The sequence below is a fragment of the Antennarius striatus genome, chromosome 4, assembly GCF_040054535.1.
Source record: "Antennarius striatus isolate MH-2024 chromosome 4, ASM4005453v1, whole genome shotgun sequence".
NCBI classification, from domain to species: Eukaryota; Metazoa; Chordata; class Actinopteri; order Lophiiformes; family Antennariidae; genus Antennarius; species Antennarius striatus.
In genome coordinates, this window is record NC_090779.1 from 1,414,015 (window position 1) to 1,429,327 (window position 15,313).

Below are 15,313 nucleotides of genomic sequence, written 5' to 3' on the forward strand. Positions count from 1 at the left end.
CTGTTTCCTGCACCAACATGTCCATTGAAGTCTGCTCCAATGACAACTCTCTCTCTTCTAGGCATGCTCTGCATCACTTCATCAAAGTCCAACCAGAATTTCTCCTTCTCCTCCAGCTCACATCCTACCTGTGGAGCATACCCGCTAACAACATTGAACATCACACCTTCTATTTCTAGCTTCAGACTCATCACTCTATCTGACACTCTTTTTACCTCCAGGACATTCCTAACAAACTCCTCCTTCAAGATAACTCCTCCTCCATTTCTCTTCCCATCTACACCATGTCAGAACAACTTGAACCCTGCTCCTAAACTTCTAGCCTTGCTACCTTTCCACCTGGTCTCCTGGACACACAGTATGTCTACCTTCCTCCTCTGCATCATGTCAACCAACTCTCCACCTTTTCCTGTCATAGTTCCAACATTCAACGTCCCTACTCTCAGTCCTATACTCTTAGCGTTCCGCTTCTCTCTCTTCTTACGGGTCCATTTTCACCGGCACCCTGTAGGTCAACAACACTGACGGCGGTCGTTGTTAACCAGGGCCTTGACCGATCAGGTATGGAAGTCATAGGTTTGATTCACATGTTTGATTTGGCAAAGGTTTTACGCCGGATGCCATTCCCGATGCAATCCTCTGTATTTATCCGGGCTCGGGACCAGCACAATAAGACTGGCTTGTGTCCTCTTGTGGCTACATTTCTCTTAAACCTTCACCAAGGAGAGAAAAAAGATGTTATATGAGCATCTACATTTGTTTGTCTGCAGCACAAATTGGTCTCAATTGTTTACAAAAAGTGGCAGCTCAGAAAATATAGATTGATCTTTATTCAAATGAATTCTGTGTCTCTGTGTGAGGTATGACGTGTGTCAAGACAAGAGCACGTTTGAGTGAATCTTTTTATTTCTTATCTGGTTGCAAGTCAAATTAGTGGATAAAAAGTAATGCAGATGGTGCAATAGCTGTATCACATGACCATGTGAAGGGTGTGTTTCTGAAACAGACGTATTAACAAAAGTCCAAATCCATCAGTCACAATTTCCTTCATCATGTTTGCATCTGTGGTGCTACTGGTGGTGGCTGTTCTGCTTCTGGTGCTCCTCGGTCACAACCGCAGGTCCAAAAACTTCCCTCCAGGACCCCAAACCATCCCCTTCTTTGGAAACCTGCTGGAGCTCAATCTGGAGGACCCCCTTACAGATCTGGAGCGGGTGAAGTACAACAGGAGAACCTTCAAGTTTACTGAATTTATGATATTGTGGTATTTGTCCAGGGGAGCATTGTTTAAATGGTAAAAATTCTACACACGGGTGCAGGCATTTTTATTTTTCATTTTTATGTTATATACTTGATTAATCCCCAAAGGGAAATTAGTGGCATTTGGTATTTGGTCACTTTTGCATCTGTGTGTTTGCTTGTCATTATACCTGTGTGTGTCTGAGTTTACATGATCAATAATTTTTGCTTTAGCCAAGGGATTATAAGAAAAACAATGAAACATTTTGGGTTATCTTTGTCTTCAATAAGCAAGGCCAGCTTATTATATTTGTGAGGGTTCAAACATAGAATTTATTCACATTTTAATCAACAGCTCTTGTTTCAAACACTGCAGTATTTGCTTTTTGAGATACTACTCTTTAGTTGATAGTACTTTTGATTGCCTTATTTTGTTATCAATTATTTCACAGCATTGAAACCCATAGTAAGTAAAATGACATAAGTCAATAAAGGCTTATAAATAAGGTCACTATATTGCTATTCCCTGTACCGATAATAACTTGTTAACTGGAATGGAACAGAGTAGAGTTCCTGCTCCAGCTTGTTTCACTCGTACATTTTTTTAGTGAATTGATTCAGTAGCTGTTATACATTTATGGAAAATGTTGATATGTGATAAATAACTTAGGGAATAAATGAATGCCTGTTTTTTTAAAAAATAGATTAACACCAAAATGCACGGCATTCTTTCCTGAACAATGCTCATCCTTCCACCAATTTTTGTAGAACTGTTTCCACCACCTTTTATCTCAGGCTGCTAACAAACATGGACAAGGGTGAATTTATCTCTCCCTGATGGAGTTAATAATTGATTTCAGGAGTTGATTTTGATGATATAACACCAGTGCTGCAGTTAAACTTGTGTTTCTGTCCCCAGCTGACCAAACGCTATGGTAACGTCTACAGCTTCTTCATCGGCCCCAGGCCTGCCATTGTCATCAATGGGCTGCAGGCATTAAAAGAAGCTTTTGTTAATAAAGCTGCTGCATTTGCTGGCAGACCACAAGACCAGTTTTTTAATCGTATTGTACAAATGAAAGGTACAGAACAACCACTTCTCATTTATAATTTTGTAGATAGATTTCCAGCTTTCAATACATGCCATACACCATTAAATATATCCATCATCTTGTCTATATGTACAGGTATGAAGTAAAAACATGTATGACATGGAGTCCACCAGGTTACACTCAAAGGTTGATTTTGAACTTTGAGAGGGCAGCTGGCTTAAGTCAACACAGCGACTGACCTGCTTTGATTTGAAACGGTCTTTCATGACTAATCAAACGCTGGTGTTAGATTAAATATTTAACCCTATTCTCATAATACCACAGTCTAAGTTGCCTCATCATTTCCTGGGTGGATCCTGCAACAGGCGTTTCTCAACACTGTTGGCTGCTGGTGACCTAGATACTTGTTAGAAATCATTACAGTATTGTGGATTGCAACAAAATCCAAAAAGTAAAGTCATTGTGCTACAAAATGGTTACCCATAAAGACGTTCAGGGTAATAATAGTCACTTCGACCCAAAATTAGAGTCACACTGTGTCGCTTTCTTTCAGAGCTGCAAATGTATGTCCTACAGAGAGGAAAAGAACTCAGAAAACAAGCAGGGAGGGAATCTGAAATCTCTATCGTTACCAGTAAGTCATTCATGACTTGACCTCATGCAGCATGAATGACGATGCCAGACAAATTCCCTTACCAACAAAATAAATTCTACCATACATTGTTGGCAAAATAAAGAATATGGAAGGGAGTTTTAAACACAGAGTTACCAATGAGTACTCCACATAACAAATGTGAGAACATGTACATTTGAAATGTATGGCATCATCTGGTGGTGGCAGAGGGAACATAGTATTCAGATCCTTTTCCATAAGTACGTTTTGTGAGCATCTGTACAAGAAAAAGCAAAAAAAAAATTACCAGTTTACAACAGCTGCTCTTAAATTAATGAAGCTAGTTACACTTATATAGACTTACTTTTGAAAGTAAATTAATTTGTCAGCATTACTAACGAGCATCCTGGAATCACCTCCCCTCCGATTTGACACCACGTTACAACATTCAATGCATTGAATTAACAGACAGACGTGGTTTGCCCTGTTAATGTGATGAGCCATGGACCTAATAGTTACAAATGCAGTCAGACTGCAACACCCCTGAATTCAACATTTTACCTTGACCTAGTTTTTCAAGGTCAAGGTTGTGATCTAATTTTCATCCCCTTGCCCCCCTGAATATAACATAATATAACACCTTTTGTTTCATCTTTCTATCTTATCCAGTTCCTGAGATACTGTATGTGCAAAAAAATATACAAAAGTTGGTCTTTGACCTTGACCTACTTTTCTCAAGGTCAAGGTCATCATCCCCTTTGCTGCCAGTTGTGAAGATATTTGGCCAGTTGTGAAGATATTTGGTGGACTAATTACAATACATCATCACTTTGCGGGATGTAATCACATACTGAAGGCTATTAGCCAACTGAAGCAACTAACTTGCTCACCCTTAACTAACAGCACCGCAGGTAGCATACCTTCTCCATTCACTAGCTCATTATACTTGCAGAGACATGTTCGTCCACAGGTCTCAGTCCTGTAGTCCAACCTCACTGCGCTGCTTCTACCTGCTTCTATTTCTGCTTACCTGGCTTTCTTATGGTGACACCTCTGTCTTCCCAGGGAACTCAGTTTAATAAAATAGATCACGTTTTCCCGTTCAACCACAATAAAAAATATGGTCGTATTTCTCTTGCAGGAGAAAACTTCAACTAAATAAATGATAATAATGACAGCAGTAGTCAGTAAAAAAAGAACTGGGGAAAATTGCTTGTTAAAGCAGAAGAGCAAGATTCATTCTTAAATACATCTTCTGACGCAACCTGTACACATCATCAGTAATGTATCCTGGGTTCCTAGGGTGTTTCGGCTCTTGCAAGATTATACACCCTCACCCAGGCGACTCAGCCACGCTTGATCAAGCTGTGGCTTTTCTTAAGGTGGCATTCACTTTCCCCCATGGTTTTCCTCTCCGGATCCTCCAACTCGAGGTTCTCTCTGCTGCCTCGGAGACGTTCCTGAAGGCTCTGCTCCTTTCTGTTCCCGTAATACCCAACGCGCTTAGGGCCTTGTGGAGTGAGCGCCCCACAAATCCCCTGCTGCCAACTTCGATAAGCATACATTTGCCTTCCAGCCCTGTTGACGACACTCTATGACCAGATGTTTATACTTGGTCCTCTTGGGTCCTCCCCCAAGCGGTCCTCACATGGCACCGTCAGCTCCATAATTACAATGTTCTTAGTACTCTCTGAGACCAGAAGGATGTCAGGCCTCAGAGTGGTGCTGACGACGTGGTGGGGGAACCGTAGCTGCCTCTCTAAGTCTACTGAGAGCTGCCAATCTTGGGCAGTTGCCAGGATCCCTACTGGTGCCTTCTTGCCACCTGCCTTCGGCAAAACTCCTGCCTTGACAAAAGTGATGGTGCTGTTGGCTTTGCACACCTGGCTACAGCTGCTGATTCCCCTGCTTATTGCTTCAGCAATCAGCATTGAGCACCTCATTGTGGCGCTAGGTGTACCAGCCCTGGCCGAGTGCTATTGGGCAGGAGCTAAGGACGTGCTCCAGCGTTCCTTTCCCTGAGCACAGCTGGCAGTTCGGGATCTCTACCTTCCCCCGGGTGAATAGGTTGGCTGGGCTAGGTAGGACATCATAGACTGCTTGGATTACGAAGCCAATTTGATGTTAGGTCCGTCCAGGTGACTTTCCGGTCCATGGTGTGCTTCCATCTGGTCCAGGCCCCCTGCTGCTCTGCTTATTCTCCCTTCATCCACTGTAGTCCTGACTTCCTCCTGTATTTGCCTTCACTTTTCCTTCTCCTTTGCACTCCCTGTGTTGAGGTGGTCTTGGGAACATCCCTACACCAGCTCTGCCATGGGCCACTACTCCCACCAGATCTCTCTGGTGCAGTCTTGCATCCAGCACAGCCGACTGGCTACTCTACTTCCTCCCGGTCTTCACCACGACTCCTGCCTGGTCCACCTTTAGGTCCTTCGAGTCTCGGTACAGCAGCAACTGTCTAGTCCTAGTCACCTTGAACTCCTCCAGAGACTTCAAGGGCAACCGGAGCTTTGTGGTGTTCCCACAGAGAGCTATGTTACTGAGGCTCCTGGGCAACCCCAACCATCTTCTGAGACAGGTGCTGACATTCGTCTCCAAGGTCTCCACAGTGGAGATGGAGACCTCATAGACAAGCAGTGGCCAGAATATCCTTAGTAAGATACCATGCTGGTATATCCATGCCTTAAACTTGCCTGGGAGGCCAGATCTGTCCACTGCTCTCAGCCAGCTGTCCAGTCCTGGCAGTTTGACTGCACTTTGTAGAGACTTTGAGACTACTGTCAAAGACCTTGCCTAAGTTCTACATAGGCTTTTCTGAGAGTGATGCTATGATTTACCCTTCAATGTTGAACCAGTCCGTGACCTTGCCCCTCTTCATCACCAGTTGCCTGGACTTGGCTAGTTTGAATCCTATCTGAGCCCAACGGATGACCCTTTCCAGCTCTGGGAGGATCCATCTGCACCCTGGCAATGACTCCGTGGTGACTGTCAGGTCATCCATGAAAGCCCTGATTGGAGGTTGGCGCATGCCTGATTGGGTTCGTGGGCCTCTGCACTGTGGCTCCGCCGACTACACAATCATATTCATCGCCAGGGCAAAAAAGGTTACAGAGATGGGTCAGCCTGTGATTATCCCAACCTCCAACCGGTGCCACTCTGATGTTACTTCCCCTGCTGTGACTCTTATCCTGAACTGGTCATAATAATCCAGCATGAGTTCTGCAAAGTGGTGCTGTACATGGTATTTGGTCATGGTAGTCTGGACCAGCTTGTGTGAAATGGAGCCATAGGCATTGCATAGGTCTAACCACAGAACTGTGAGGTCTCCCTTGCTCTCCCGGGCTTGCCAGATGAGCTGGGTCACCACTCCAGTGTGTTATAGACACCCTGGTACTTCGGCAATCCCTCCCTTTTGCACCTAAGCGTCTGTGTACTTAATATTGGAGAGGAAGTCCGCCAGCCTCCTTGCTACTAAGCTGAAGAACAATAAAAAACAACAGCAACCCCAAACAGGAATCTAAAAACTGTCAAATAAATGCAAGTATAGGTAATGTAAGAAGAATATAGAAATAAATTCAAGTATGAGCAGTATTGTGCAGTACAACTACCTTATCATTACTTTTACGAGTTGAAGAAATCACTAAACTCATCACTAAATACATGGATATAAATAAAAACTGTCTGAGAAATTGGAATTTGTATTAGCAACATAGTTGAAAGTAAATGCACATTTCCCTTTTAGCTCTAACTTAAATGTATTCATGCAGCTCATGCTCCTGGGATGATTCTGTCAGATTATACGTCTGGCTGGAAAGAGCATCGACGCTTTGGTCTGATGACCCTGAAGAACTTTGGTTTGGGGAAATACCCCATGGAGCAGAGAATCCTGACAGAGCTACAGTACCTCATAAGGACACTGGAGCAGAGTAATGGTACATCACACAAACATTATACCAACATGATCTTTTATCCATTATATTACAATGAAAACTAGTGAGGCAAAGAATCCATTATTGTTATTTTTTCATTCTTTTCCCATTATACAGTATTCAAATTATTCTTTTTCATTCGCCTATTTAGTAGTACCTTGAGATACGAGCTGCTCAACATGAGCTTTTTGAGATAGGAGCTGTCGCATGGTCCATATTTGAGTTGAACATATGAGCGAAAATGTGAGATAGGAACCGTGCGTCGGGATGCCACACCTAGTTGGAAATTGGATACAACATCAGTTGAGACCTCATCTTGTTCCCCTTCGCCAAGTAAAGACATAGCTCGTGTGTTCTAGTGCATTTTGTGTGTATTTTCATACTTCGTCCTTGTTTATATAACATATATAATTAATTTTATTTTCCGCACTATAAGACGCACCTAAAAGCTTTAATTTTCTTGAAAACCAACAGTGCACCTTATAATCCAGCGCACCTTATATATGAAAAAATATTAAAATACGTCATTCATTGAAGGTGTGAGAGAGGAGTTCAAGGTGGAGGTGGGACTGCATCAGGGATCAGCTCTGAGCCCCTTCTTGTTGCTATGGTGATGGACAGGCTGACAGACGAGGTCAGACAGGAATTTCCATGGACTATGATGTTTGCAGATGACATTGTGATCTGCAGTGAGAGCAGGGAACAGGTGGAGGAGAAGCTAGAGAGGTGGAGGTTTGTCCTGGAAAGGAGAGGAATGAAGGTTAGCCGCAGTAAGACAGAGTACATGTGTGTGAATGAGAGGAACCCAAGTGGAAGAGTGAGGTTACAGGGAGAAGAGATCAAGAAGGTGGAGGATTTGAAGTACTTAGGGTCAACAGTCCAGAGCAATGGAGAGTGTGGAAAAGAGGTGAAGAAGCGTGTCCAGGCAGGATGGAACGGGTGGAGGAAAGTGTCAGGTGTGATGTGTGATAGAAGAGTTTCAGCTAAAATGAAAGGAAAGGTGTACAAAACTGTGGTGAGACCAGCGATGTTGTTTGGTCTAGAGACAGTGTCACTGAAGAAAAGACAGGAGACAGAGCTGGAGGTAGCAGAGATGAAGATGCTGAGGTTCTCTCTGGGAGTGACCAGGATGGATAGGATCAGGAATGAGTACATCAGAGGGACAGCACATGTTAGAGGTTCTGGAGATAAAGTCAGAGAGGCCAGACTGAGATGGTTTGGACATGTCCAGAGGAGAGATAGGGAATACATTGGTAGAAGGATGCTGAGTTCTGAACTGCCAGGCAGGAGGCCTAGAGGAAGACCAAAGAGGAGGTTTATGGATGTAGTGAAAGAGGACATGAAGGTAGTTGGTGTGAGAGAAGAGGATGAGAAGACAGGGTTAGATGGAGGACACTGATTGGCTGTGGAGACCCCTGAAGGGAAAAGTTGAAAGGATTCTAATTCTGTAGCAGTAATGAGGTCCACAACCGGTACGTGCTGTGTAGAGATGGCGAAGTTCAATCCTTTGGTGAGGACGTCCTTCTCTGGTTGGATGAGTTCTCTGTCTAATAGATTCCTCACCCATCCGTCCTGTGCATTATCTGTAGTTGTACTCAGTGGTTTCTGTCTCCAGCTGAGCTCTTCTGTCCTTGTATTTTTGTTTGTCTGAGACAGGACGTTTTGAAACTTATGTCTTTGCCTGAGTTTGATGGAGAGCTGGTCAGCCCTTGTCTTCAGGCCCTCAATGGTGGAGTGGACCTGCCTCACTCTGTAATTTAGATAATTTTTGGTTGACAAAAATTGATCTTTTTTTTTTTTGTAACTGGGGCTTATTTCCACAGCTGAATAGATTTAAATTATTTTTGTTACGTTTAATGGGGAAAATTTGTTGGAAATCTCGAGTTCAGTAACGGAACACATTAAGCTCTTATCTCAATGAAAATGACTGAATGTCATTTTCATTTTTTAAAGGTAAACCTGTGAATCCTCACCTGTTGTTCCACAAAGCAACCAGCAACATCATGTGCCAAGTTCTGCTTTCTAAGCGGTTTGACTATGAGGATGAGTCCATTAACTTATTTATTAATTTCTTTCATGAGACATCGACAGCCATAAATGGTCGCTGGGGTCTGGTGAGTCTCATTTTTGATGGAACTAATTACTAATTAATTAATGACTTTCAAGATAAAAAGCTAATTTAACATGGAAATTTACACCTCAAGAAGATAATCAATGACTGTTCATTAAACCTAAATGTTGAGCAACTATAGCAAATGGAATATAATGTCAGGTATTCAATGACAATGTATGTTTACATTAACAACCTTACAATGTAAGGACGACGTTATGTTTCCAATGTTACTAGTACATGTACACATGTTCATAAAAACTCTCCTTCACAGATCTATGATGCTTTTGCTGTGGTAAAATACCTGCCATTGCCCTTCCAGAGATGTTCTAAGTTGTTTGAGGTATGATTGATTTATTTTTTTTATGACTGGCAAACAATCATTTATGTTTAACATTACAGCTGTGATTACTCAAGGCTTCAGTTGATGACTAGGTGAAGGAAAAACCCTGGAACATGATTTATTCGTGGTGGCATGCTAACTTTGGTTAATTGGTAGCATGCATGTTGAGGCTGACAATGTCAGTTCAATCAGGAGACTCTACACCACGTATGTCAAACTCAAGGCCCAGAGGGCAAATGTGGCCCGCAAGAGCATAAATGGTGTGCTATGACCAAAAACTACATTTCCTACAATGCAGTAATTATGCATTACTGAAGAACTAAGAAACCAAAGAACCTGGAGAGAACCCATGTAGGCACAGGAGAACATACAAACTCTACAAAGACATGACATACTGTATGTATAAAAAAGTAAACATTACCAAAAAGCTCAGTAGCAAGTCTCACTAAAGCAATGGAGGATATGCCATATGCCAATGAGCATGAGGTTTTAATGGGGAGGGTTGGGTCATATGCCATTTTAGATTATTTTTTTATTGAAGAATACTTTGAAAAACCTTTTCTCTTCCCAGTCTGCACATAAACGACATTTGGAGGAATATCTTGAGAACAAAAAGACCAGAGTTCCTGGTAAACCACGGAATTTTATAGACTGCTACTTGGATGAACTGGACAAGGTATGTCTTTCTGTTAAAATGACTTCTGTTCAGAGCAGTTGATAAGATGTTGCTGATGGTAACTCACTTTTTCTCTCTCTTACTGACCACCAAAGAGAGGACAGGATGGCTCATCATTTTCTGAAGAGCAGCTGCGTGCATCTGCTTTGGATCTTCACTTTGCTGGGACTGACACAACTGCAAGCACAATGCAGTTTGGCTTTTTCTACTTAACAGCTTACCCAGAGATACAAGGTTTGTATTATCTAGTCATGGCAGAGACGTGGTTGTAGGGATATCAGCCGGTAAACCAGGTTCACAACCAGTCCAAAATATATCCTGAAGACCTGGATTTTCAGTTATTTTTCTCCCAGCCCTTTCATAAGGCTGATTGAGTGAAACACCTTGAGAACCTATGGCTTTGTTGTGTTGACATTATTACCAAAGTACAAATATTTTATTTCTAGTCTAGTACCTGGAATTTACTTGAAAATCTATTTTTTGGTTACTTTTCACTGTCAAACCTATAAAACTTACATTAAGGGTCATAGCAGTATGTCACCCTTTTTCCATTTTAGATCAACGTTTATGTTTGTTTGCCAAAGTTTTTTACACTGGATGCCCTTCCTGCCACAACCCTCTGCATTTATCCAAGTTTGGGACCAGCCTTTAGTTGCCACTGGCTTGTGCCCCTGTAGGGCAGTAGATGCCTAGGATTGAACCTGGGGCAGCATACAAAGCACACACTCTACCCCTGAGCTACACCCCGGCTGTACTCCCTACATTGGAACAAAATCACACAGATAGAAATATGCACTGACTGTGCATTTTTAAAAAAGGTCATTAATTCAGTAGGTTGTTCTTTATGCAAAATCTTTGTGTACCTACCCCTTCATCAAGACTGGGAGGTGGTGTATGACCTGGACACATTACTGGTTTATTACGGAACGCAGCGCAATTTTCGGATGCCGGCAGCCGAATAGAATGCGCATATGGTATCATGTGACTACCTACCAAAAATCCACGATGAGGTGAAGTCACAAGCGTTGATGTGCGAATGTGTGAGGGATTACTGTATTAGATTTCTGGGAGACAGTGTGTCTGTGGAAAACAGTCACGGTGTTTATTACAGCCTGATCTGGAGGACAGGTCAGTGACTCTAAGATCAAATTGTAGGTCCTGATTGATAACCTCACCAAGGGTTTTAGTTGGTGTAACATCTGGATGTTGTTAACTAAACCTGTTGCTTGGATGGGTCTAAACATATACAGAAGCTGAGGTGATCTTACTGTTGTCAGAGAACACTCCAAAATGCTGCGTGTATTAAAGAGATCTGACAAAAAGAGAGGCAACAGCAATAACCACTGCACTACATTTTAGTGTGTGTAAGCATGTTAGTATGCTAATGTTTGCTTGATGCTCATTACAGTCCCTGAGGCCCAGAATGGCTGTAAATATTCACATTTACAGAATGGTTTTACTATTCATTTGCTTTCCGACTGGACACAAACTCCAGAATTTCTTATTGTCTCATTTGGGCACAGATGTATTCCTATTAGAGCCAATTTGAAGCCATCATCTCATTTATGCACAGACATGGCAACTAATTGAATAATAAAGTAATTCAGGGACACAGCTATCTCCCCACCTATTTATTTGAATAAGCTCACTTGAAAGTCTCACGCTGTCCACCTTCACCAACTCCGCCCACTACCTGTCTATCAAGCGGCCAACCAATCACGGCGCATCTGCCAGAAGGAATCAGGTGAACAATATGGCGTCAGGCGTCTGCTATGTCAGGAGCAGAAACACCTGTGATGGACTCCAGGTAACACCATCTAGAGTCAGAACTGTTAACAATGTTCATGTTCAGAGCAGAGGGTCCAAACAGAACCACACACAAAACAACCATTAGTGAGTGAAACTAGCTGCTAGCACCAACAGTCTGTCCAGCTATGGTTTCTGTTTGGAATGGGACAGTCCATGTAGTACCCACAATGCTCCTGGGGGCTGACAGAACGCTCTTTAGTAACTCCATACAGTTGTGTTCATGTAGTCACTAACAGAACCATCACTTCTCTAACATTTCTTGAACACCTGCTCTTTGGACAGGAGCCTTTTCCTTTAGCGTTAGCTCCTTTAGCATTAGCTCCTCTCCCAGTCTCACCAGTAGTTAGCTTTCTTTCTCCAGTTAGCCTGCTAGCATTTATCTACGGCTTCACAATGCCCGCCCAGCGCCATCCATGATTGGCCGACACAAAGTCGTTACGTCACCTCGTTGATTTTAGACTACGTTGGTGCGTTTGGTTTATAAACCAACACATTTGTTTTATATGTTTGGTATAAAGTCTGATGTTATTGTTTTATCGTGGAATTTCCACGGGTTCCCGCGAGTTACATTTATAGTAGTGTCATACTTTTCAGTTCAATCTGCTGTCTTGTGGAACATATAATACAGCCTAATTTTAATCTCTTATTCACTTCATCACTACTTCTTTCCCTGCCTTCTCTGCTCTTCAGAACGTTGTCAGGAGGAAATAGACAAAGTTCTGGACGGGAAGGATCAAGCCAGTTTTGAGGACAGAGACCAGATGCCTTATGTTCAGGTAGCAAGAAGACCGTTTTATTCATAGTTGTGTTGTGTTTTCCTTCTAAATTGAATGGACTACGATCTTACACATATGATAGGTTACAGTGTTTCTCAAACAACTCTCTGCCATGTAGGCTGTCGTCCATGAGATCCATCGGGTGGGAAACATCGCTCCTCTCAGTCTTTTCCACATGGTCACTGAAGACACAGAGTTAATGGGATACTCCATTCCCAGGGTAGGTGTGTAATAACTAGATTTTTAAAAAATATATACTGTCGATATAGAGTCAAGAAAGTTTCTTTGAAAGATGCTCAATTTCAAAAAATATGAAAAAATGCAGATTATCTTAAAAAGTAACATGCACCAAATTTTTGAAATAATAATAATAATACAAGAAAGAAGCACACGCAAAAATGAAGAATCTGATTGATGTGCACATGAAATATACATGGAAAAGGAAAAAGAGAAAACTAATTTTTTTTTTTGGTTTTCCAAATTAAGATACTTTAGTACAAAGATCTTTCTAAATATATAGAATATAGATAACCTACAGTATTTTCCGCACTATAAAGCGCACTGAACTATAAGACGCACTGTCGGATTTCGAGAAAATTAAGTTGTGCCTTGTAGTGCAGAAAATACTGGAATGTTATACGTAATTAAAAGTTTGTATTTAGTTGAGTAATAAATACAGTACCTATCTACCCCAGTCTGCTGATCTATCCTTAACCCCAGCTTGAGCCCTATATGCTCTATTGTCCACGTCTTCTTGTTGGTGGGTGAAGTGCAGGAAACCCATTCCATGACATTATACTATAATGGTGACAAATAAAGCATCTCACAGGGGCGTGAGATTCAGAATTTAGTTTCTGTCTAATGACATCTTCTATTTTTTGTTTTTTTGTTCTGAAGGGAACCACGGTCATTCCAAATCTATCTTCAGCACTGAATGAGGAGGGAGAGTGGAAATATCCCCATGAATTCAACCCTGAAAACTTTCTCAATGACAAGGGAGAGTTTGTGAAGCCAGAGGCCTTCTTGCCGTTCTCTATTGGTGAGTAGAAGTGATAATTACATTGAGACATTCAACTGCAGACGTGTAAGTTACAGTAAACATGTTGTTATTTTACCTCACAGGCCACCGTACATGCATTGGAGAGAATCTGGCTCGTATGGAGGTCTTCCTCACTGTGGTGACCCTGTTGAGGAGGTTTAAGTTCATCTGGCCAGAAGATGCAGGAGAACCAGACTTTACTCATTTATTTGGAAGCATCCAGACCCCAAAACCTTATCGCATGAAGGTCATACTCAGAGAAAGATCCTACGAATGAAATTATCCCATAACTTTAATCAACTTCGTAAACCATTCAACCAAATGCAACATTTCAATATAAAACCCGTCTTGGTTAAAAGTGCGTTGATCAATATTTGTATATGTATCAAACTTTGCGCCCAATGGCAGGGACACACCCAGGGAGAGCTTCCACCAACAGCGCTGTGGTGATCCATCATGTCTGGTTTTAATGCTGTCATTTTTATAAATGTGCTGACAGTTGGAATTTATGTGCATAAATTATGAAAGAATCTGTTTTTACAAATCTAAATAAACCTATAAATTGTAATATGCATTTAGAGAGTTCCGTTCTTCATTTACATTTGCTTCTTATCACACATTTTTCCACAGAAAAAAAGCCCTAACCATGGGCTGTAGATGAATGATACAGGCAGTGTTCCCGTTTGCATGCGTTCTTCTGTCTTTGACGCACATTTTTTGACACGATCGTCAGACAGCGTGCATCTCAAATATTCAGTTTGTCCATTTCTCCACTTAAATTTTGAACCCTGAAATCACCATTATGTTTTGATCTTGTGCGAGTTTCTTGTCACGAGAAATGTCTGCTGATGTGATTAAGGGCAATACAAATAAGTTTAAGTTCAAGTTTCAAGTTTATTTATTTTTATATAGCCCAGATTCACAAACAATGTCTCAAAGGGCTTTACAATCTGCACATGGACGATATCCCTCTGACCTTTGTGCACTGCAAGCAGTGCGACCCTCGCATCGGATAAGGAACAACTCCCCCCAAAACCCTTTTAACAGGGGAAAAAAAGGATGGGAGAAACCTCAGGAAGGCTGCAGAGGAGGGACCCCTCTTCCAGGAGTGGACAGACGAAGCAATAGATACCGCATGTACAGATTAACAACACAATAATAATAACAGTAACAATAACAGTAACAATAAATGTATAACAAAGGCATGCCGATCCATCCAGTAGAGTGAGTCACCACCAGCCGATGAAGCACACAGAGGTCACCGATTGCCGAGGATCCACCACTCTGAGGACAGACCAGACAGTGCCTAAGTCATTCAGCTCAAAAAAGTTAATACAATAATAAGGGTCATAAAGGTTGATTGATTGATTGATTATCACCATGCCTCAGAAAGAGATGTAAAAGTTGGACAGAAAGCAAGAGACAACGAGTGTTTTCTAGCACAAAAAACAATCAGAAGTTAATGAAGAAAAACAGACAGATATTACTACAGATATTACTACATATATTACTACAGATATTACTACAGCTATTACTACAGATATTACTACAGATATTACTACAGATATTACTACAGATATTACTACAGATATTACTACAGATATTACTACAGATATTACTACAGATATTACTACAGATATTACTACAGGTATTACTACAGATATTACTACAGGTATTACTACAGATATTACTACAGATATTACTACAGATATTAGTACAGGTATTAC

The 15,313-nt window shown here is 41.6% G+C and overlaps 1 protein-coding gene across 3 annotated transcripts; it reads left to right on the forward strand.

The window, feature by feature from the left end:
- The first annotated feature begins 1,052 nt into the window (after positions 1-1,052).
- Positions 1,053-14,160, forward strand: LOC137593953 (cytochrome P450 2F2-like). 3 transcript variants are annotated; one of them, XR_011035197.1, is made up of 11 exons: positions 1,053-1,214; positions 2,159-2,321; positions 6,672-6,836; positions 8,787-8,947; positions 9,218-9,286; positions 9,858-9,962; positions 10,058-10,196; positions 12,462-12,547; positions 12,666-12,771; positions 13,445-13,586; positions 13,670-13,810. XR_011035197.1 is itself a non-coding variant. In XM_068313089.1 (11 exons), the coding sequence occupies exons 1-11, from the start codon at positions 1,053-1,055 to the stop codon at positions 13,861-13,863; spliced, it is 1,488 nt and encodes a 495-aa protein (XP_068169190.1). In that variant the 3' UTR covers positions 13,864-14,160. The 3 variants fall into 3 exon arrangements, 2 of the variants coding, with proteins under 2 accessions (XP_068169190.1, XP_068169191.1); XM_068313089.1 differs by having other exon boundaries at positions 12,666-12,767; positions 13,670-14,160; XM_068313090.1 differs by having other exon boundaries at positions 1,154-1,294; positions 12,666-12,767; positions 13,670-14,160.
- Positions 14,161-15,313: the final 1,153 nt, after the last annotated feature.